The following is a 24063-nucleotide window of genomic DNA, read 5'->3' on the forward strand; positions in this document are numbered from 1 at the left end:
TGGAATGGTGTGAATAACGATCTACGCAATTCAAAGCTTGTAATGTTTTCATACTTAGCCCCCTATACACCCACGTGCCTGCTACTACAGGAAGTGTGTCCACCCCACTTGTTCCTATATACTTCCTTGCAATCCAGTCACTTTCTCCCCGGTATAAATCCTCTCAACTCTTTCCTGCTTCTCCCACTCTGATTGAATGGAAGCAACTGGTCAATGACTGATTCAATTAAGGATACTAGTCTAGGACCTGACTAAGATATGTATGCACTTAATTTAGGAGAGAATATCTCAACTGTTCTTGGCTAATATGACCCCAGGGAACAACTTAGGAACTGTGACTAATTCTCTATCCGGGAAGAAATACCCGCAAATGACCATGCCCGTTTTAAATTTAAACCATAACCGGTGTACTACTTCCAACATGGCTCTATCTGCTAAACCGTTGGAGCTACAGATTTACTGAGGCGCTCAAAATGTTCAGAATACTTATGATTAGGGAAACATAGTAAAGTGTAACATTTCTAATTTGATATTTGACAGAACAGCTAAAAGAAACGTATCTAAATGAAGTGCATACATATCTTAGCCAGGTCCTCTACTATACGATGCAGTGTCATGCTTGGACAATTGTGTCTCTGTCCCCATGGTAGTTGAGGAATCCCAAGGACTTTTCCTTGTCTCCTTCTCGTCTACATCCTTGTGAGGAAATCCTGAGTCAGCGTCTCTCCTGGAAGCAATCCTTCCTACAGTAAGAACCCAGAAATCAATGGGATACCTACAGCCGGTATCATACTCTGGTACCTCCCTGCTTAAGAATAGTGTACTGCAGGAAAGGCAGAATGAGGGAGGATATTTATATATTTAATTGTGGGAAGATGCTCTTATTTCACAAGGATGATCAACAAAAAAACATGTATTCCTAAGATTACTAACATTTTAATAGCCTACTACACTGCATACAAGAAATAATAACTGTCCCCAAAATGTTTATTGTGACCCAAAGTGTGGTGTCAATGCAGAAACTGACAGCAGAAAGAGAGTTGTTAACCTCTTTTTCATATTGTTTCTTTAAACAGAGAGACTGACCTGAGAGGGAGACAGTATGGTGAAGCCCAGGAGAGGAGACAAAAAGGTGTCATCAGCACCAAACCTTCACAGAAATGTATTGCATTCTTCTTACAAATTAGTTTAAAACGATGCAAACAATGAATTCAAATAATAGTATAGACCTTAGCGTCTGCATGCTGAATTCACACAGCCGTTAGAAACCATTTTTGTTGGACAACAAAATAGAGGAGATACACTGCCCCAGATATCGGAAGGTTACATCCGATGTAACCCAGGTTCTCTGAGTGGAGAGACTGGCTCTCCACTACATATTATTCAATATGTACGGGAACTGACCCCCAGGGGCAGAGCACTGCCCCTGGGGGTCAGTTCCCGTACATATTGAATAATATGTAGTGGAGAGCCAGTCTCGACCACGATAGAGAATGTCCCTGTGCCAGCAGGAACATAAGAGTTTCCAGGAAACTTAACTGACCAAGACAAAGCTACATAGGCCATGAATGCAGTGTACACTGAGCCCCAGTCTGAACTATTGGACCAAACAGAGATGTATTTTGCTCTGGATAAAGAACAAATATTTACACCAAATTGTTTGGTCCAACCAAAACATTTTGAAGTGTGATACATGATGGCAAGATTCTACAAGCGTGTTTTAAAGCAGAGGTGGAAACAATTTTATCTTAAGAAGATGTTTGATGATTTGATTTAAGTTTGCTTTGAATCTCCTTTGTATCCAAAGGCCATCCTTGAGAACGTTTTCTCATATAATGAGAAGATGTTCACTACTTTAAGAAAAGATGTTCACCACTTTGGAGAGCATCACTGAGATCAAGATTAAGAGAACAAAGAGGGGTTTATTTGTCACTCACTCATACAGGTACAAGCAGTGAAATGTTGGTGTGACATGGTCCGCAAGACTGTGTAACATTAATACACATGTTAATTATAAGAATATAACAGTAATGTATGAAATAAAATAAAACTTGAAAAAGTGCTCCTCGGAGCACAGGTCTCCGCTAGGTCAGGTACGTTGTGCCCGTCCCCATGGTAGTTGAGGAATCCCAAGGACTTTTCCTCGTCTCCTTCTCGTCTACATCCTTGTGAGGAAATCCTGAGTCAGCGTCTCTCCTGGAATCAATCCTTCCTAGGAACCCAGAAAACAATGGGATACCTACAGCAGCCTGCTGTAGGTATCCCATTGTTTTCTGGGATGCAGTACACCATTCTTAAGCAGGGAGGTACCAGAGTATGATACCTGCTCGGTATCATACTCTGGTACCTCCCTGCTTAAGAATGGTGTACTGCAGGAAAGGCAGACTGAGGATATTTATATATTTAATTGTGGGAAGATGCTCTTATTTCACAAGGATGATCAACAAAAAAATATGTATTCCTAAGATTACTGACATTAGCCTACTACACTGCATACAAGAAATAATAATTGTCCCCAAAATGTTTATTGTGACACAAAGTGTGGTGTCTCCGCCAGGTCAGGTACGTTATTGTGGCCTCCTGGTGGCGCTATAATAGGCCAATGTGAAATGGGTGGCATTTCTTTCTCGGTCTAGTGGGAATCTGCGTGTGAAATTTCACGGAAATCGCAAGCTTGTGCATAATTTGAGGCATTTTGTTCAAAACGGACCAATCCTGCAAACTTTGGAAGACAACCTTAGCCAATGAGGAAGGGACATGGGAAATTGGATAGATCCGTGTTGATCACATGACTAGAGATACTCTGTACCGATTTGCATGACGTTTGGATAAAATCTGTAGGAGTAATATCAAAAAATGGGTTTTGCACAAATCGGCCTCCTGGTGGTGCTATAACAGGCCCATGTGAAAAATTGGGGCAGAGGTTCTGAATTGGCATCTAGGGAGTGTGTGTGCACAGTTTCGCAGCGGCCGGGCCAACCGTGCCGGAGATTAGCTGCTCGCACACGGACAGGACACACGGACGGACGGACAGGGTCAAAAACACTCTCTCAGATAACAAGATAGCAGCAACAGGGAATGTGCAAAGTAATTATCCTTACAGTATATTGTACATATGTGCAGTAAGACCAAACTGGTATACAATTAGTACAATTATCCCTGTATATTTGTACAAAATAACAAGTATGAGGTAAAAACATCATACATATTGATATATTTACTGTTTTATGTATTTATACTTTTAATATTGTCTGGTGTTTCCAAATCTGTGTGCAGGTCTCTGATATCCACAAGGAAAAAGCCCATCTTAAGCTTTGAATGTGAGAGGGACTGGTTGCTGGGTAACCTCGCGTCACCAGTCTTTCCAGTTGCTGGGGCATATTCATATTGAATTGGTTAGTCAGGATGCCACATTAGCCATTTCACTGTGACTGCATCTTAGTCTTTAAAATAGATACTTTTGTACTTTTACTTGAGTATAGTTTTCCACAAAAGTAATCTTACTTGAATAAAATGTATTTCCTAACAGTATACTTATACTTGAGTAAGATCTTCTAGTAAGCTACTTCCCCATCCCCATAATTCAAAGTGCATGTTTATAAGTAGCAACATTATGTCACATAAAGAGCTGACAAAGTTGGATTGGAAATGCCTGCTGTAAGCATCTAATCTAGTCACAGCAGCAATATTAACATATATAATAACAAAAAAATATAAATATGATATGAATATTTTAATAATATTGTCATTTAAAGAGTGGGGAAATGTGAAGATGTCTCTAAGCCTCATATACTATCAAAAGTTATAAATGCCTTAAATTGAAAAATACCACTTTCTTTTTTTTTTTCTTTAAAGCACTCGACACAAAAGAAAGTATATTTAAATGACATAAATTGCTGTTTTTACCAACCACTGCCCACTATAATGGGACTTAATGCCTGAGGCACAGTCCAAAATATCCTCAAAGCATGAGGAGTTTTTATCTGACCATGACCATCAATGGCAAAATACATCAGCAGACAATATTTCATTGGATTAATGTTGTTCACACAGTAAAAGGTGAAACGAAAATACTACTAAGGCGACTTTATAGTAAAAATGGCAAAATAAGCTAACTGTGATTAGTGTGTGTGTGTGTGTGTGTGACTGTGTGTGTGTGTGTGTGTGTGTGTGTGTGTGTGTGTGTGTGTGTGTGTGTGTGTGTGTGTGTGTGTGTGTGTGTGTGTGTGTGTGTGTGTGTGTGTAAGGGGGGAGACATGGGGGGTGTGCTCGTGCAAAGTCGTGCGTCGATTTGGGTGGTGGTGCATTGTGCGCGTTTAGAAACGGGCAGCTTCTCCTTTGAGATAAGATTTTTTTGGGCTGCGTGCCTGTGGGTTGAGCAATCACGCCAATCCCAATCCTGGCTGGAAGGAACTTCCTTCCTCTCCTTGTACAGCTAACGACGTTGGAGGCGAGCAGTTTTATAAATGGGGACTATGTTGGGGTTATGCTCAGTCTATGAACCTCAGATCGTCGCACTGAGCAATTTATATTGGTCTGGGTTGTTCAAAGTGTGTCTTTCGGCTCGAAGATGAGGCACGCGGCGTTTCTCGTTTTTCTCATGTTCCTTTGGGAGGCGGAGAGAGGGGTCTCCGTCTCTGATCGTGACCACTGCACCAGGAACGGATGTTTCTCCGTTGTCCAGGGCGACTTCGACTTTACGAGCGCCGAAAAGCATTGCAACGAGAACTTTTTTGGACATTTAATGACGATTAAATCGCCGAATGAACATAACATAATACTAGATCTCCTGAATGGTTTCTCCGGTGAATATTGGATCGGGTTGAAGTTACCGGATGGCAAGTGTCCCGACAGATCGATCCAGTTGCTGGGATACGAATGGACCACCACGGGCGGCAACAACACAGATTTTAACAACTGGGACCAGATCGACCCCAGCTGCTCGGCAAAGTGCGTGTCCGTGTCGGCGGGGCATAACTCCACATGGCAACAACGGCCGTGTGACAGCAAACTACGAGGTGCTCTGTGCACGTACTCGTTCGACGTCAACGCCTGCGACACGCTGCCTGAAAACGGGGACCATCTCGTCCGATACATCACGCCCAGAGGGTCCGCGGCGGTGGGTCTGGAGAGGTTTCCTCCGGGGGGCACCGCGATCCAGAAACCTCTGGATGTAAAGCACATCTGCTTCTTCGGACAATGGCTGAAAGCCCCGTGGCCTTGCGAGGTGATGAAAGGCGGCTGCGAGCACGGGTGCGTGTCTCACAACGAGACGCGTATCCACTCGTGCACCTGTCCGCCCGGGCAGAGCCTCCGTGGCAACAACGTGACGTGCGGCTGCAGCGCGGGCCAGGTTCTGGCGAAGGACGGGAAGAGCTGTGTGGTCGATGGGTGTCACGGCTGCACCTTAAACCAAGAGTGTGTAAACAATGAGTGTATGTGCAGAGACGGGTTTGTTGACATGGGAGGGAAGAGCTGCGTGGACGTGGTTGATGGCTGTCACGGCTGCACGGGCCAACACCAAGAGTGTGTGAACAATAAGTGTATTTGCAGAGACGGGTTTGACTTTGTTGACAAGGGAGACGACTGGGGGTGCGTCAACACCGAGATCTGCTTCAAATGTGAGCACAACGATTGTGTGTACAAGGACGGTGCGTTCGGGTGCGCGTGTCGCAAAAGGTACAAGGTGTCAGACAAGGACCCCACCAAGTGTCTGCCACACTGTACAGAACGGACATGCGACGCCTTCGACTGCGTCTCAAACCCGGAGAAGCCGGGGTTACACCCGTGCCACTGCCCCGACGGGTTCATGAAGGACGCTAGCAACGAAACGAGGATTGTTTGCGAAGACAGAGATGAGTGTTTTGAGAACCAACCGTGCGACCAAGATTGTACTAACACGTTCGGGAGTTACGTGTGTTCGTGTTGGGAGGGTTACGAGCTGGTGGGCGACAGATGTGTGCCCACTGATGATTTTGGTGATGGTTCGGGTTCAGTGGGACCCCATCTGCCCGTTATTAAACCCACTGCCAGCAGTTTGACTCCACCTGGTTTGACTCCACCTGTTGTAGGACTCCCCCAGTATGTGAAGGCTGGCAGCATTCTCGGGATATCGCTGTTCGTCGCGTTGCTGATGATCTTACTGTATTTTCTGGCGCACAATGCACTCAAACGCTGCGGCAAGTTCGAACTCGAATCGCTCAGAGGAACCGATGTTGACATATTTCATTTGCAACAAGTGACAACGGAAAAGTATCAGAAATTCTCTTTTGACAAGCAGTGGAAAAACGACTCTCAGAGACTATGAAACAACCAATGACAATGTCATTTTTTCATTCGTTTTTTTTGTTTCCTACAGTGCACATATGTTTAGCTAATTTTGTTCTCATTGTAAACACTAAAATCACATTTTGTGAACATTTCAGCATTATATGCTCAACAGTGGTTTTGTTGCCATTTTTATTATATACTGAACATTTTCAGGTAGTACTTATAACTGCTAGCCAGTTGAAGCTTTAAAAATACCTGCACCTCCTTCATATTCCTCAGTCACAGTCAATGGTGGAAAAAGTAGGCTACTCAAATGTTTTACCTAAGTAAAAGTAGCGATACCACAATATAAAAATACTCTGTTTCAAGTAAAAGGCCTGTGTTCAAAATGTTACTTGAGTAAAAGTACAAAAGTATTGGCATCAGAATATACTTAAAGTACCAAAAGTAAAAGTACTAAAATGCTTGAAAATAGCAGATCTACAAGCTCACAACGTGTGGCGAAAGGGGTTAATGTATGTTTTATAATATAATAATGTATATCTGCAAAGTAACTAGTAACTAAAGTTTTCAAATAAGTAAAATAACAATATTTGCCTCCGAGATGTAGTGGAGTAGAAGTAAAAGTATTGGAAATTGGAAATACTCCAGTAAAGTAAAATTACCTAAAAATTGTACCTTAAGTACAGTACTTCAGTAAATGTACTTAGTCACTTTACACCACTGGTCACAGTCAGTGATGAAATATAGAGTAAAGTAATTAGCTGTGGTGGTTACACAGAAAACCTTGCAGAAACAGAAACTTTTCTAGTAATTATGTATCAATTGTTTTGTAAAGATGTCATTTTTACAGCTTTAAATAGCCTACAATACAGTAGTAGGAACAGCAACACCAGTGGCATCACATTTTGTTGCATATTTTGTTATGGTCTAATTACACTGCAGTTATAAAACAATGGGCATGTATTCAATCCTATGATGTGTTGTAGCCTACAAGCAGGGGGGTTTGGCAAGATTTTTATGAGAATTCTCATGCACAGTAATATCTGGAGTGTTAATTTAACTCATTTTTTACACTTTCTGAGTTTAATTAACACTGGATTTGACTGTGTAGGCTACATGTTTTTCCACAAAACGTAGTGAGCCACTTGTAAAGCCTATACAGTAACATTCTCAGTGTTGATTTAGCCTCTCAGAGTTAAATTAACACACGTACATTGTTTATTAAACAAAAAAAGTATGAAACTATCCCCTGTTTTTTTTAATATTTTCTTAGGGAGTTTTAGGGTTCAATACTTTGCTAAGAACCAGGATCGTATGACTGCTTACTTCGATCAATGCTATTCAGGCCTGGGGTGGTGCATATACCTTCTGGAGAAAGACAGTTATGAGCTTAGATCTGCTATTAATCTATGGCTGCTCTGGCTATGGTGTCTGCATCATTCTGTGTAGTATACAACCCATATCATGGATCATCCTCCCCCTTATTTGCCCTGTTCTGTCTCTCTCCATTGTACAATCGTCAAAACAATACAAAACAATGCCTTGTGACAGAAATGAAATGTATAGCCTACTGCATACACTGAATAGTTTTTTCAGGATAATATAATATAAAATATGGTAAAATCCTCAGTGGTAAGTTAACTATGAAAATGGGTCCATTTATGTTCAATTTACACTCTGAATTAAATGTAACACTGAGGATTTTACTGTGAAGGTTTATAAAGCTAACAGAGCTTCATATGCAACTATATTCACTGGTGACACTGTGAGGCTACATTGTAGCTTGTTTCCTGTGAAGTTGACTGTATTGCTTAATTTATGCTCTGTTGTACTACGGTGTTGCGCACCAAAAACACATAACATTGTGAGTCGATCTGCTATTTTTGTTGTGCGACACTGTCATATGCCGAAGTATAAATCAGGCTTAATTAACTCTGAATGTTGCTGCTGAACACATTGTGTAACAGTTTCATCTTAGAGCCATGGATCACTGAAATGATTTAGGCTTCGAGAGAACCACACCAGCGCCTGAATGTAAAACTGTGCTGCTATAACAGACATACACTATTACGAAAAACACTTTTGCACCTTATTCAGATTTGCCTGGTTGTTGCCACACCTGTTTGACAGAGTATGGCAGGCTTTCACTTGCTGCACTGGTTGTCTTTCCTTCATGGAAAGCAAATGTGTTACTTTTGTATGATAAATAAAAAAGAGAGAAAAGTTGCATAGAATTATATTTATTATTTGATGTGCTTCATTTGTATTGCAAATGTATGGGCTATACGGTTTTATTGTCACTAAATTAGCCTTGCATGCTCCCTATTGGTTTACAAGGCAAATGTATCCATCCATCCATCCTATCATGGGTTCATTATCAGCGCAATCCTTATATCTGTGTCCATGGACACTATAGACAAAGTGTAACTTTAATAGACAGATATTTAATTATTATTTTGTACATATATTGTGGGTCCCAGGGCCACATTGAGAATCGGTAAAAGCCTCAGTGTTAATCTAACTGTAAAAGCATACAAATGGGCCCGTTATGGGCTCATTAACGGAGACATGTACTTTACAGATATGGGATTGACTCCTGTCTAGAGAATTTATTTATTTACTTACTTACATGCAACTAGTTCTATGTCACAGACAAGTGAGTCACTTATGTCTGTGACATAGAACTAGTTGCATGTAAAAAGTACATTTAAAAAATAGCTTAGATTGTAAAATAATGGTCACTTAAAGTGACCATTATTTTACAATCTAAGCTATTTAAAACAAAATTGTCTCAAATTAAGTTTAGTCTGCTTAATACTGCCCCCCCCCCCTCCCCTCGTCCATACCTGTAATGGAAAATCCGAATTTTTCTGTGTAATAATTTCATGTAAATGGTAAGCATTCCTACTGAGCGCAAGGCATCCATATTTCATATTCTCTGGGATCCTACCCATGCCTTATTCTCCCATTATTTCTCCATGTCCATTGGCCCCACACACACACACACACACACACACACACACACACACACACACACACACACACACACACACACACACACACACACACACACACACACACACACACACACACACACACACACACACGTACGTTGTCATATTCGCAAACAGGACTTATGACAGTTATGATGAGAAGAGGTTGGGGTGGGGGGTGGATGGTCCTCCTGAATACGTGCGTGCAAGCGTGCGTAATGACAGTGCGTAACTGGAGAATGCGATGCTCTGCAGTGTGCACCAGTGGGAAGAAAGTTTCGGCTTTTTTTTTTTTTTTTTTTGAAGGAGGGAGAGCGACTCGGCACTAGGGTGATAAAAAGAAACTTCCTTCCTCGCCCACAACACTGACATATGGAGTCGGGGGTTATATAAATGTGAGCTGTCGCGGGGTAAACACTTTCTCTAGTCCATACATAGGCTGCAAAATACGGACGCCTATTAATAAACAATCGAGCTTGACAATGGAGAACATAACGGGACTGTTTACTGTTGCATTGGTGGGGTTCCTGCTAGCGGCGAGGAGTAACGGTAACGGGGTCTCCCAGAATAACGGATACTGCATCGGGAACCAGTGTTTTGTGGCGTTCCAGGACCCCACCGATTTCACGACCGCCCAAAATAACTGTGCCGAAAAGGGTGGACATTTAATGACAGTGCGGTCGTCCGTGTCCCATGACACCCTTTTCATTATTCTAGGGGGCCGTTTTTCGGGGGAATACTGGATCGGTTTGCATTTGTCTAGCGGATGTCCCGACGCTTCGACGGAACTGCGAGGGTTCCAGTGGGTCACGCAGGACGGCGAGTCTGACTTCTACAACTGGGGGGCTTTTGACAGCACGTGTTCCCCCCGGTGCGTGTCGGTGTCCAAAGAAGGGGACTTCAAGTGGAACCAGGAGTCGTGCAGCAAGCACGCCGCCGGTTATCTGTGCGAGTACAACTTCCAGAACCCCTGCAAACGCCTGGCCGTCAGAGGGGACGAGTCTGTCACCTACAAGACCCCGTACGGCTTCGAGGGCGAGGACGTGCTGTCTCTGCCCCCGGGGAGCACGGCCGTGCGTCGGCCCGCAGAGACCAAGTCCATCTGCTTCGGGGAGCGGTGGCTGGAGGCTCCGTGGAGCTGCGAGATAGACGAGGGCGGCTGTGAACACCAGTGCGTGGCCGACGACCACCACGCGTCCGTGTGCTTCTGTCCGCCCGGGCGGGTGGTCAACCCCGGGAACAATGTGACGTGCGAGGTGTTCAAGGATGACCCGTGTCTGACCCTCCGCTGCGAGCAGGCCTGTTTCCACGACCCGACGAACGACACGTACGCGTGCATGTGCGACCACGGCTTCGAGCTGGCGCCGGACGGCAGGACCTGCCGGGACATCGACGACTGCGCCGACGAGCGCATGCAGTGTCCGGGAGATCACTTCGCGTGCAAGAACACGGTCGGCGCGTTCGACTGCGTGTGCGCGGAGGGCTACCGGTCCACGGGAGACGGCCGCTGCGCGGACGTAGACGAGTGCATGTCCGCTCCCTGCGAGCACTCGTGCACCAACACGGCCGGCAGCTACAAGTGCTCGTGCTTCGACGGGTACACGGAGGTCCCGGAGGAGCCGCACAAGTGCAAGCTGTACTGCGGCCGGGAGGAGTGTCCTGCAGAGTGCGACCCCAACGACCACCTCCAGTGCTACTGTCCCCGCGGGTACGTGGCAGATCAGAGGGCGGGCGGGGTGTTCTGCGTGGACATCAACGAGTGCAACATGGGCTACTGCGACCAAGAGTGCATGAACACGCACGGGAGCTACCTGTGTTCGTGCGCGGACGGTTTCACGCTGGTCGATGCGTACAAGTGCAATAAGGACGAGGTGGACGTCGACACGGACGGGTGGGAAGGCTCCGGGGCGACGACGCCGTTCGGGGTCGTCTTCGTCACCCCGACCGAGGGACTATACCCCGAGCCCACCGGCCGGCCGTCCGGGGTGACGGCCGGGGGTCTCCTGGGGATCATAGTGTGCATCGTGGTTGTCATCTTATTGTTGGTTTTCCTGGCTCACCACGTCCTCAAAAAACGAGGGAAATTGGAGAGCGCCGGTGGGCTCAAAACTCAGGGGGACGAGTGTCATGACCTGGAGCACGTAACGACAGAGAAGTATGAGAAAACAGCGTCAGAAACGACGTTAAAACAAGACTAGACTCCTGAATGTCAGTGAATGGATGGGGTTGTTACTTGTTACTGGACTTATGCTGGTGCTTCAACACAAGAAGCTTAAAAGCTGCGTTTTTGAAAGAACTGCTCATAATTAGACCACAAACCGTGTGTAGTTGAAATGTAAATAAACAATGTCAAAGAACTATTGTTAGCACACACAAAAGAATGTAATAGGCTACTATTAAATTATGAAACTGATGGATGAAAAGTGTTTTTTCCCCCCTCCTTTGCTTTGTATTCGATAGCATATTTTAGACAGCGCAATTGTGCCACCATGTGGCCTAAAACTGCATTGCAACCAGTGGAGTTGAGAATGATGTTGACAAACCATTCCAAATAGCCTGTCTCCTCCTCCTCTGTAATAACTTTTTAGGAGTTAAAACGATACATGTAGCCTATCAAGCGAAACTACCATAAAGGTTTACAATTTACAGTAGGCCTATTTCATGTTATTTATTTATTGACACATAACATAGGCTTTTTGTTTTTGCCATTTGAGATTGTAGTAGTATGCCCCATTGCCCCAATGCAAATAGCCTACAAAGGACTTACCCTTAACTTAACTGACTCACAAAACAGGAAGTTAGTAAACTATCACAAGGGGAGGAATTTTAGGTAAGGCTGAGAGATTGCGAAATCAAGTAGCAGACGAGAGGAAACTGCCTTTTATTGCATCTAAAATAAAGCAACTTGAAACCTTTTCAAAGACTACAATTTTTTACATGTAGGCTATCTCCCATTGTAGGAACAGTCTATTACTTTTCTAATATTGGAAACATTTCTAATATTGACAAGAAAATAAAATTGGGGAAGCAGTGTACAGTATTTTAAGAAGAACGACACCCCAGGGGAGGAATAGTGGGCTGATCTGTGGTTCTAAAAACCTTCAACACAGGTAAGAAGAAGATAATCATTTTTCATGGCAAAGAAAGTGTCAAACAGTAATACTTAACCAATGATTTTTTTTCTAAATACAAATACAAATCTCTGCCAGTGACTGTTCCCCAGCGGACCACAAAAGCAGTGTCCCTCCCACAGAGATAGGCTAATTGCAACATACATCAGACAAGTAAAATAACAACAACAATATCAAATAATAATAATAAAGAAGACGATAGATAGTAGATAATAAATAGTAGATACAAGTAAACAAGACATTTATGTGTAGGCAGAGATTAGATACAGTATTTTTGCAAAGCTAAATCCATAATGAATAGCCTACTTCTAATCAAGGAGGTAACATGTATGATAAATGTAAGAGGCATATCATGGTATCCAATATAACAGACAGGCTTTACTCGAAAATCACCACCGTATATTTGCAGGTAGGCTGGAACAAAATATTTTCAAATGGGAAGTCTGCGGCCAAATACATATCAATTGTGAAATGAAGACAACAAATGGGAAGTCAGCGGCCAAATACGTGACATGAAGACATTTGGGAACCACTGGGCTAGACTACATACTGTAGCACTAACTGTATCAGTAATATAATAGTTACCCATATGACTGTTGGCTCAAGTCAAACATCTCTCTTTGATTATCACTTTGAATATTTTGGTTTTGTGTTATGCACATAGTGTTATGCACATAGTAAACATATTATTGAATCATTCACCTGCTGAAAATAGCCCATCTACTAACAGCTATAGGCGTACTACACCATGGAATGGAGTATAATAAGCAAACGATTACCTGAAGGCAACCCCCACAACACTTGCTTATTTGTCAATTGTGGTGCCGGGAATCAAATCACCCAAAAATCTAATTACAAAGAGGAAGATTCAATTTATTGAATGAATACATGGATGGGTGTGTAGCCCTACAGCACTCTGAGCCATCACCATATGAACTAACCATGCAAACAGCCATAAAGACATTACACAGTAAAGTCCTGTGTTAATTTAACTCTGAGTGTAAAGATGTCTAATAGGTTACTGAAGATTTGACTGCATACACGCAACCTTCTCTAGTAAAAATGAATACTGCACTTGTAGCTGAAATAGATGTTCGGTGTCATATTAACACTGCAGAGTCTATACAACAGTGTAGTGTATAACTGTTGAAACTGATGAAAACTGAATTCAACATTTACATGATTGCCTTAACTAAGATGAGCCCCTCCTCCTAGGCAATGATGTGGAGAGTGGCTCTTCAGATGGTTGTCGTTGGTGTATGCATGCAGGTAAGTCTGTAACAGCGTATATACTATTTACTGCACAATGCTGCATTCGCATAGCATATACGACAATATTATAAGAATTGAAGCTGGAATTCATTTGAAATGTTTTTAAAAAGTTCGACATAGCTCGTTTTAAGTGGACTGGGAGCATGCTTAAAGTGGACTGGGAGTGTGTGTGTGTGTGTGTGTGTGTGTGTGTGTGTGTGTGTGTGTGTGTGTGTGTGTGTGTGTGTGTGTGTGTGCGCGCGCGCGCACATGAGCGCATTTACATTTTAAATTATATATGAATAGAATATGTGAAAAACTAAAACACTCAACAATTCATCGGGTACACTGGTATGAAATATTAATGTAAAAAAGGGTATGAAAATGGTTACCAGTTGCAGCCACTTGAAGCTGCTATTATACAAAGTGTGAAATGTCTTCAGTGCAGCTTACTACTATTCTTGACAAACTGTATCCGCAAGTATTCCAAATTTGAGACGTTCTGGCATTTTGTAAACGACCGATAATTGATTTTGTAAAACAATTTAGTAATTGACGTATAACCTGCCTATCCTGCAGATGCCCAGGTGCTATTCCTCATGCCCTCTATATGGGATGGTAGCCAATTGTGCCTCACAGAATCACCACTGGGTCCCTGCTCTGCCTCCCAACATCACCCATCTCTACCTGGAGATGAACTACATCAGTGAGATCAATGACACTGCCCTAGCTGGGTTTGAGGCGCTGTTGGAGCTGGATCTTGGAATGCAACATGTGCGTCTCATGATCAGAAACAACGCCTTCCACAGACAAAGACACCTGGTTCGTCTGGTCCTTAGTTATAATAGACATAGTGGCCTTCAACTGGAACCTAAGGTGTTTGTCGGACTGTCCAGTTTACAGGAGCTTCACATTGATTATTCTCAGTTAAATGGCTCTATTTTGGAGGATAACTATCTGCAGCCACTGTTGTCCTTAGAGACACTCGACCTATTTGGTAATGAAATTAAGAGGGTCCGACCTGCACCATTCTTTTCTAAGCTAACAAAGCTCACAGAGTTGAGGCTGGAGATGAATCGGATTGAAATGATATGCAAGGAAGATATGATTGGTTTTCAGGGCAAACACTTCCGGCTTCTGAACTTGAAGTCTACTAGGCTTACTGGTATGTTAAATGAGAGTTTTGACTGGGAAAAATGTGGGAATCCTTTCACAAGGATGACTTTTGACATGCTTGACTTGACTGACAATGGGTTTACTTCAGACACTGCGAGACTGTTTTTCAGGGCAATTCAGGGGACTAAGATTAAACATCTTTTTAGTTCTGGACCTATGGGTAAAGGATTTTCCCATGACAACCGCCCAGATCCCAACAAAATCACATTTGAGGGCCTAAAGGATAGTGCAATTACCCATTTAGACCTGTCTAAAAACTGGATATTTTCTTTGCAAAAGGGCGTGTTTAGTTCACTGGATGAAGTGAAAATAATTGACATATCCGAAAACAAAATTAATCAGATAAACAAAAATTCCTTTGACGGTCTTCAAGGACATCTACGGATGCTTAACATGTCATCCAACCTACTAGGGGAAATCTTTTCGCACACATTTACTAATCTGACAGACCTCAGAGTGTTAGATTTGTCTTACAACCACATTGGTAAATTGGGAGATAGATCATTCAGTGGACTTTCCAATTTAAGAATGTTAGATCTGACAGGAAACTCTCTCAGAGAACTAGGCTCACCTGCATCATTACCAAGCTTGGATTACCTTCTTTTGAAAGACAATAAGTTCAGATCACTATACAGCATTATTTATTTGGGCAGTAATAGTATCCATCTGAACATTGAGGACAACAGGCTGACAAACCTGGAGGAGGTTTACATTATTTTGACTAATTTCAGACGCCTGCAGATTTTCTACTTTGGAGGAAACTTCAAATGGTGCACCTTAAATAAGGACTATTCAACAACTCATCCAAAACATTTACAAGTGTTAGATCTCCACGACAGCTCCTTGCAAGTCGCTTGGGCACAGGGAAGATGCCTTACCCTGTTTGATCATTTGGAGAGTCTAGTGGCTCTCTCTTTAAGCAGCAACTCCCTGCAGTCGCTCCCCAAGGGCATTTTTAGAGGTCTCACCTCGATATTCGAAATTGACCTCTCCTCTAACTCCTTGACCTATCTTGAACCAGACACCTTCCCAGAGAGCCTAAAAAGGCTTGACCTCTCCAACAACTTCCTGGCCTCACCCGACCCTGCAACCTTCCACTCTGTCACCTATCTCAGTCTCTCGACAAATCGTTTCTATTGTGATTGTAATCTGGATGGCTTCATAACATGGTTGAACACAACCAACGTCACTTTCTGGAGCTCCATCGACATAAACCTCCCTGTCGAGGAGCTCAGGTGTGAATTCCCCCCTGATGTCCATAACGTTCCCCTGCTGGTTTACAGCCAGCATGTCAAGCCCTGCGAGGAAGATGACGAGAGGGCGGTTCAACAACTGAAGCTGTCTCTCTTCATAGGCTCCACCCTCTCCGTCATCCTCATCGTTGTCAACGTGATCATTTATGCACGTCTCAGAGGACAAATATTCATAATTTACAAAAGGGTTCTTGGCAGGGTTCTAGAGGGCCCAAAGCCCATGCCCCCTGCCGCTGCTGATGTCAGGTACGATGCTTACCTCTGCTTCAGCAACAGTGACTACAAGTGGGTGGAGAACGCCTTGCTGATGAGGCTGGACAACCAGTTTGTGGACAAGAACACCCTCCACTGTTGTTTTGAAGCCAGAGACTTCCTGCCAGGAGAAGATCACATTTCCAACATCAGAGATGCCATCTTCAACAGCAGGAAGACCATTTGCATCGTCTCCAAGGAGTTCCTTAACGGTACAGGTTTTAATGATTTACTTCTATAACATGGGGGGCGCAGGGGACCCACATTTTGTAATCAGTCTCAGGTCATGTCTCATATGTCTCTCCTCTCTTTTCCTGTCTCTCTGTACTCTAAAAGCATAAAATGCCACAAAATAAAAATCTTTCATTTTTAACATTGATTAAACTTCAATCAAATTGATAAGACTTCTAAATCTAAACACGCCCACAATTAACATTAATACCTGTGTTTACCTGTTGAAATGGCCACTGTGAAAAGGGTCCATTGCAATATACTGTAAGTGCAGGTGGCTAGTGTTGGATGTAAAAATCATGTACATCCACTAGTTTGAATTCTTATACAACTACTCTTCTAATCTTTACATTCTAGTCATATATAAATACCTTAAGATATGAAAGAGGTGCTATATGAGGGGACCAAACTAACTGTTGAGTGCCTCCTCACAGATGGCTGGTGCCTGGAGGCCTTTGCTTTGGCTCAGGGCCGGATGCTGGAAGAGCTGACAAACGTCCTGATCATGCTTGTGGTGGAGAAGGTGTGTATCTGACTGTTGAAACATCAGCAGTGTTGCCTCTCACTGTTTCTAAATCGTTTGTTTGTTTGTAAGGCCTCCCTTGCACTTCAGTACAATCTGTTTTCAATTCTCAACATACATCACCGACTCAAAACTAGGTACCCCACTACCAACTGATGAAGCACAGGGCAGTGAGGGCTTTTGTCCAGAAGAGAGAGTACCTTGTCTGGCCAGATGACCCACAGGACCTGGAGTGGTTTTACGACAGGCTCATCACCCAGGTCCTCAAAGACAGCAAGCTGAAGAAGGTGGAATTTGACGTGGCAGAGCCTGCACAGGTTGCCATCGAACCTGACGATGATAACATTCATATTCAACGAGGAAACGAGGATAATATTCAACTGGAAAATGAAAATGGCATCCAACTTCAAAATCTTTGAACAACAGACTTCATTTGCTTTCTTTTCTTTTTTCCTTTTGTCTTTTCAACAAAACTATATCTTGGCACAAGACAAGTTTTTTCTTGCATATGTATTAAAAGGTTTTTAAAACAAGGACCGATATAATGACCTACAGTAAACCATAACCTACTGAAGGACCACTGAGAAGTTCTGCTGATCTGGTGGTAGTAGCTTCTTTAACCACTAGATGGAGACCTTTACATATTTACTAGCGAGTAGTTGACCACTGTCAAATGCAACTGAGTTGAGCTTTATAGTATTGGCTCTGTGATGTAGAAGAATTCACAGGAGAGTACTCAATGAGCCATTTTCATTGTTAAGTTAATGTATTTACTGTTTTCATTGTTTTCATTTCAATTAGAGTAAAATATACAGTAGTTATAGACCTATCATACTCATAACCTCTTATTGAATCCCACTCATGACTTGTCTCCTGAGCTTTGTCCCCCTGTCCCTCTCTCCTGTCACTTACCAATGTGCTAAGCAATAAAACAGCAATTCCCTGAAAACCAAAATACCCTAAATCTGAGCTGTGTGTTGAAACAGGAAGCCACTGGGCAGAGTAAAACTTCCTTCCTGTTGGGCTGACTGTACTCCTCTCTGCAAAGCTCTTGGTCTTTATGAGCCAGCTGTTCAGAACACACTCCCAACAGAATAATCAACACTGGTTATGTCTGAATGGTCACAATGAAAGAAAAGATGAGGGCAACCTCAGCTGCTATCTGTTGACCTATCTTTGATACACCTGAAATGAACCAAGCCAATATTTCTCCTGCAATTACCAGTGAGGCTGCAACTGGAGGCCATCAAAGGCTTTCTGAATATACTTTAACTTGTCGAAATCAGTAGTTCTCGCCTCCATTGCTGGGGACCCAGACTGAGACTATGGATGGTTTTCATAATTCAAGGCATCAGATGAACACAATTTACTACTCGAGTCCAGCAGGACTGGAACTGAGACTAGTGGTCTAAACGCCAGCACGCATTTGGAAAGCCATTCAACAGGAGTGCACTGGACACGGTCAGTTTTATTTATATATAAAGTCACACTAAATGTCATGAAATTATTCAAAAACCGTGACATTCTTCCATTTTACCCTTGCTCTTATTAGAATGGCAGTAGGTTAGACACACATTGGAAATATTGAACATCAGTCTCCTGAATTCTTCAGATGACAAAGCCAATCTATTTCCTCAAGCAGTGATCACAGGACAATCCTGCTCCACATCCACAATCCTGCCCCAGTGCAATAGCTCTGTCAAAACCCCAATTTGAAAAAGTGTGTGTCAACATTTACCTTGTAAACAAACTCTCCAGGTTTCTGGCCTCCGTACAGTTATTTCAAACCGGTGGAATATTCTTAGAAGAGACACACATGCTTCTTAGATTCTCCCTCAGAGGGAAATGCAATAAACCCCTGCCCTGTGACCATAGCTAATATTTGACCTCAGTTTAAACAAATATAATTAAAGGCCGCTCACACAAGCTGAGGAGGAATCCATTGAGGGAAGTGGGTCCATCTTCACAACCTTGATGTAGTGGAAGTGCAAGATAAAGGGAGCCATAGGGAACCCGGGGGCAAATCCAAGGTTGATGGGAACACAAACTGTCCTGTATCATCCAAAATAAGACCTTCCCTTCCACATAGAACCATCTCTCATTGCAGTTCCCTTCAACTTAACCCCAGTGTGGGTGGTTTTCTGACGTAATGTGTTTTATAGTGTTTTGTTTGTTTGGGGGACTTTTTTTTTCTTCCCTTTTTTGGCTTAGGAGGGGCAAGTGAATGTAAGAGGAAAGAGCTACAACCACACATTAAAGCTCAGTGGTACTTTTCCTAACTACTCACTAATTTTTCCAATGAACCTCTCATTGTGCAACTTGTCCCAGCAACAAACTACCGTGACTACACTTGGGAGCCATCAGAGAAATGGCTCACATCTTTATATGCTTTTTGGACTTGTGCTATATTATTGCTATAACAAAAACAAAATAAATGTCAAAAAACCTTGCCAAACGAATGCAGCATAGATACTGAAATGGTGCAGAATCTCTTGAACAGATAGGGCGAATGCTGTAACTATTCAACTATTCTTTGTGCTGTCCTTTTAAAGACCACTTTCATACCTCTATCAGATACTGTAACATTTAAAAAGGAAAGTCACCTATCAAATACAGGAGGAGACAAATAAACCGTAATTTAAAGAACGCCACCATGGCATGCTGAGACTTGTACACATGTACTTAGACATTCTTTATAGCATCATTGGACAGTCAAGCATTTCTCTATTACATCACAGAAACGGTGCAAGAGAGAGAGAGAGAGAGAGCGGAGGGACATGGTTCAAAGGTCATGAGCCAGATTTGAACCTGCAAGATTATATGTACAAGACAAGGAGCTTGGTCCACTGAGCCACCTGGTAGCTCTGCTTTTTCCATCTTTCCCCCCAGGTATGACACACAGAGGAGAGTTCATAATGTACACCCACGTCTGTCTGCAGAAACAGTTTACTGCTGTACAGCAGGAACTACAGAGCACCTGCACTAGAAGTCCATCTCTAGCTCTGAGAGAGAAGAGCGAAAGAGAGAGAGAGAGAGAAAGGAAGACACAGAGAGAGAAACAGATGGAAGTAGCCCATATGTTCTACACAGGTCTGGGTTTGGGGGTTGTTTGCAGCAGTAAAACAAGATAGTTGATGTCTCCGAGTAGTGCTACACATCATGATGGGGGAGACTGGGGTTTGAGAAGAGAAAGGATGGAGGACAGCGAGACGAAAGAGAGATACAGATCAAAGGACAGGATTAAGAAAGAGGACAGCGAAAGAAAGAGGGAGGGAGAGGACGAGGAATGATGAAATAGGACAGCAAGAGAGAGAGAACGGAGAAGGAGAGACCTGGGCAGATGTCTCAGCTATGAAGTTTTAATGGGAACAGGACTGCTTCTCCCATCAGCCCCTGGGCTGTGGCTGTGACAGCCAGGCCAGAGAGATACAGTTTGAAAGTAACATTTTACTGCATTCATTCAGTGTCCACTTGTACTTTTCAATAGGTCATTCTGTGTGCTTGCTAATAACTAGCAGTGGTGGAAAGTAACTAAGTGCATTTATTCAAGTACTGTACTTAAGTACAATGTTGCGGTATTTTGACTTTACTTGAGTATATCCAATTTTCAGTACTTTCACTTCTACTCCACTACATCTCAGAGTCAAATATTATACTTTTACTCCACTACAATTATTTGACAACTTCAGTTACTACCGTAGTTACTTTGTAGATTTTGATTATTATTACAATTCAACCCTATATACATATAGTCTTTTTCCTTTGATTTTGCGCATATTTACATTTTCCCCGGTCATTAAAACATTACTGAACATGCCTGAATAATTGAAATAATGCTGACTAAACAATGCGTGCATCAATGCGTGTTTAAAATGTTTTGTGATTCGTGATTGATTTTCATATACTGAAATTAATGGCTTCCTTGAAAATCAAATAAAGCAGTAATGTCAAGTATACTGTGAGTTGTCATCAATTGGATAAACATGAGAACACCCGTATTCAAAGGTGCGTGTTAGCGTTTCACATCGAATCTAATGGTTATAGATAAGCTCTGGGTCACTTCACCAACAGGCAGTATTCCACTCATGTGACCACATGGAAACCTTTATATCACAATGTGTAAAATTCATAGAGAAGATAAATAACAGACTTAGGTTCAAACAGCCTTCAAATCCCATGTGACACATGCAGCCTTCAAATTTCACATCAAATGAAAGCCAGTGAAATAGTAACCCTCTGTGGCAATGGTTGGTTCAAAGTCAACGTCAGACCATCAGAGACAAACTCCCAGCAAAACGACTAACTTTATTAGCTCACTGTCCCCGATACACTGCCGACCGACCCACAGCTCAGGGAGGCACGTCATCTAAAGTTACTGGCCTTCACATACCACATCACAGGAAAGACAGGGGATGAAATGACGAGTGGATGGGATGACTTCTTCCTCTCCCAGCTGACCCTGGCGGAAACAGGTGTTTTCTGCACTTGAAGGCAGAGGTAGAGAGGAGACAGAAAGAGAGAGAGGGAGAGAGGGTGAGGCAATGATTTAGTGTAACTCCAAGATTTAGTGTACGCCAGGTTTAAAGTGGTTAAGTTAAGTAATATAAAGGAAAAGGAAAATTGAGGCCTGCTAGATATTAAGAAGTAACTCAGGAGGTAGAGTGGCCTTGTGGGAGCCAGAATGTTCCAATCACTGGCTCATCCTGGCATCGTGACAAAGTGTTCTTGAGCAAGACAATGAACCCCTAACTGCTCCAGATAAGCAGGTCGTCCGTGTGAGAATGGGTGAATTCATTTGGATTCTTCAAATCCAAATGCACTTTTGAAAAGGGAGACAAATAAATACAAACAGTTTATAGAGAGAGGGAGAGAGAGACAGGGAGGATGTGTGTCAGTCACATGTTTCTTGGTTTAAAAAGTGAACAGTCTCTCTCATCCATTCTCCTTACCTTAAATAGTAACTACAAAAAATAAGAAACATCAATTGCATCTTGCCAAATAAATATGCATTATTCCAGAGAGCAAGCTATCCTGCTACTTTTGGTTTCAAACTTACATCTAATATAAAGGGCAATTTAGCAGATTTTTAACCTGAATTATATTGCTCCACTGTGAGGATGTGAAAATCTGACATAAGACTTTCCTATGCATTCTGCGTCAAGAGCTCAGTCTCTAAAGGCACTGGAAAATATCCTCTTGCGTAGGTAAAACAAAGCACATTTCTATCCAATCAGTACATCCATGGCGGCAGTTCATAAAATGACTCATACTGTCGTTCCACTCAGGGACCCTGAGGGCCATCTGTATATTGTACATATGTTGAATGGACAGGGGCTGCGCCAAAGATTTTGGGCCTGATGGAAAGATATCACATTGGGCCCTAGGCCATCTCAGCCTTGCACAATCACTGTAACCACATCTCTAGAACCTAATAATCAACCCCCATACATTAAAGATTTACATAATACTGTACAATCTTTGAAGCTCGCTTGTAATCTGAAACTTTCAAGGTAGTGACAGTGAACTATGGATATACTGTATTTCTATAACACTGTGCAATACCTGTGCATGAAACGCTGCATTCATTCAGGGTATTCTATGCTTTTAAGAGATGGCAAGAAACAGATTCCTTATCAATATTTGGTATCTTTGACAATTCACTGACTAGAGAGAGACCAGTTAGATACTGTATATCATGCTCTTGGGTTGTGGTTTTCAAACTGTGGAGTGTGACCCACAAATGCAAGCATACTTTGAGTATTCATAGTTTGAGTGGTTATTGTCTTTACTTGACACAATTTTAAGGCAAGCTGTTGAATTCCTTTTCAACACAATTGCATGCCCTGTGTGACAACCTAAGTGTCAACAGATTCACAGCACTATTATTATAATTAATTTCTATGATTATTATGGAGCTTCTTATATAATTATAATTACTTAATCATTTCTTGCATTAATGTCAATTATTCTAAAATATGTTATTTTTATCAATGCCCCTTGTCTGTTTCAATTAATCATTATGTTTTATCTAACTTTTTTACATGGTAATAATAGACGACGTCACACTGGCTGCAAACGTTACACTGGCTCCAAATGAAACCCATTTGTATGTCAGGTCTCGCTAGGACGCACCTCACTAGCCAACACAAAAGAGGGGGTTGGGGTGCCAAAACAACAGGTTGATCATTGATTGCATGAAACAATCACCTGTGCATCCAGTCTCAACTCCAAAACGCTAATTTTTCAGGAAATAAAAAAGGTTTCAAATGGGACTAAATTCCTAAAAGCTAACAATGGACCACAACGTGATTAATGGCTTTGATTTATGAAAAAAAAAGAGCTGAAAATGGAGTTAGCTGGTTCCTGCTGGACAGCAACGTGAATATTTTACAACACAAAATATTTGGTGGATCCTTCGCCACAATTCCTACCTCCACATGTTGGTCATCATGATAAGGGCAACCTCTGCTCGAGTAAACTACCTTGCTACTTTAAAGAAACAAAGCGAATAAAGTAGCCTCTTCCAACATTAATTTATGTTGTGTTTAAGTAGGTTATTTCAATAGTCATTCTATATATATTCTAATACTCACCATCTTCCGTTGGAGCTTCTGTAGCTGTAGCTCATATCAACAAGCAACAAGTGCATTTTGAGGGCAGGGATAAACCATTTCGTGATTTGTGTAATAAATGGGGGGTGCGGTGGCTGTTCAGCGCTACCTGGATGGTAGGCTTTACCATGTCCATGTTTTGGTATTTTTTTCCTTCCATTGTGTTAGGCTTCATCATGATATCCTCAGAAATAGCCATTTTAACCTAACAAAATTATTTATCATCATTTTTAATTAATTCTGATGGTCTCTATAAAAAGGTGACACTTGTGGTGTTAGGGTCCGAAATGACCCGGCAGAGAAGTGTGGCTCAATTCCCCCCAAATTGTCAATATTCAATGTTTACATGTTTGAGAGTGAGAGAGACTT

At 42.4% G+C, this 24063-nt stretch overlaps 3 protein-coding genes across 4 annotated transcripts; all 3 read left to right on the forward strand.

The window, feature by feature from the left end:
* The first annotated feature begins 4439 nt into the window (after positions 1-4439).
* LOC311062660 (thrombomodulin-like) lies at positions 4440-7494 on the forward strand. Its single transcript, XM_084081867.1, has one exon. The coding sequence runs from the start codon at positions 4571-4573 to the stop codon at positions 6305-6307; it is 1737 nt and encodes a 578-aa protein (XP_083937993.1). The 5' UTR covers positions 4440-4570; the 3' UTR covers positions 6308-7494.
* A 2138-nt stretch (positions 7495-9632) lies between these two features.
* Positions 9633-12085, forward strand: LOC311062646 (thrombomodulin-like). Its single transcript, XM_084081845.1, has one exon. It carries the CDS (start codon positions 9749-9751, stop codon positions 11462-11464), a length of 1716 nt encoding a protein of 571 aa, XP_083937971.1. The 5' UTR covers positions 9633-9748; the 3' UTR covers positions 11465-12085.
* A 170-nt stretch (positions 12086-12255) lies between these two features.
* LOC311062644 (toll-like receptor 5) lies at positions 12256-18022 on the forward strand. 2 transcript variants are annotated; one of them, XM_084081844.1, is made up of 5 exons: positions 12256-12376; positions 13613-13666; positions 14228-16541; positions 16995-17083; positions 17221-18022. In XM_084081844.1, exons 2-5 carry the CDS (start codon positions 13616-13618, stop codon positions 17500-17502), a joined length of 2736 nt encoding a protein of 911 aa, XP_083937970.1. In that variant the 5' UTR covers positions 12256-12376; positions 13613-13615; the 3' UTR covers positions 17503-18022. The 2 variants fall into 2 exon arrangements, with proteins under 2 accessions (XP_083937970.1, XP_083937969.1); XM_084081843.1 differs by lacking the exon at positions 12256-12376 and having other exon boundaries at positions 13108-13666.
* Positions 18023-24063: the final 6041 nt, after the last annotated feature.

This window comes from Gymnoscopelus microlampas (assembly GCF_963454915.1).
Source record: "Gymnoscopelus microlampas genome assembly, chromosome: 16".
Lineage (NCBI taxonomy): Eukaryota > Metazoa > Chordata > Actinopteri > Myctophiformes > Myctophidae > Gymnoscopelus > Gymnoscopelus microlampas.

Excerpts from the sequence above, each read along its gene's own strand:
- LOC311062660 (XM_084081867.1), top strand. The coding sequence starts at position 4,571 with ATGAGGCACGCGGCGTTTCTCGTTTTTCTCATGTTCCTTTGGGAGGCG.
- LOC311062646 (XM_084081845.1), top strand. The coding sequence starts at position 9,749 with ATGGAGAACATAACGGGACTGTTTACTGTTGCATTGGTGGGGTTCCTG.
- LOC311062644 (XM_084081844.1), top strand. The coding sequence starts at position 13,616 with ATGATGTGGAGAGTGGCTCTTCAGATGGTTGTCGTTGGTGTATGCATG. Across the intron at positions 13,667-14,227 it reads TCGTTGGTGTATGCATGCAG|ATGCCCAGGTGCTATTCCTC; the intron begins GTAAGTCTGTAA and ends CCTATCCTGCAG. Across the intron at positions 17,084-17,220 it reads TCATGCTTGTGGTGGAGAAG|GTACCCCACTACCAACTGAT; the intron begins GTGTGTATCTGA and ends ACTCAAAACTAG.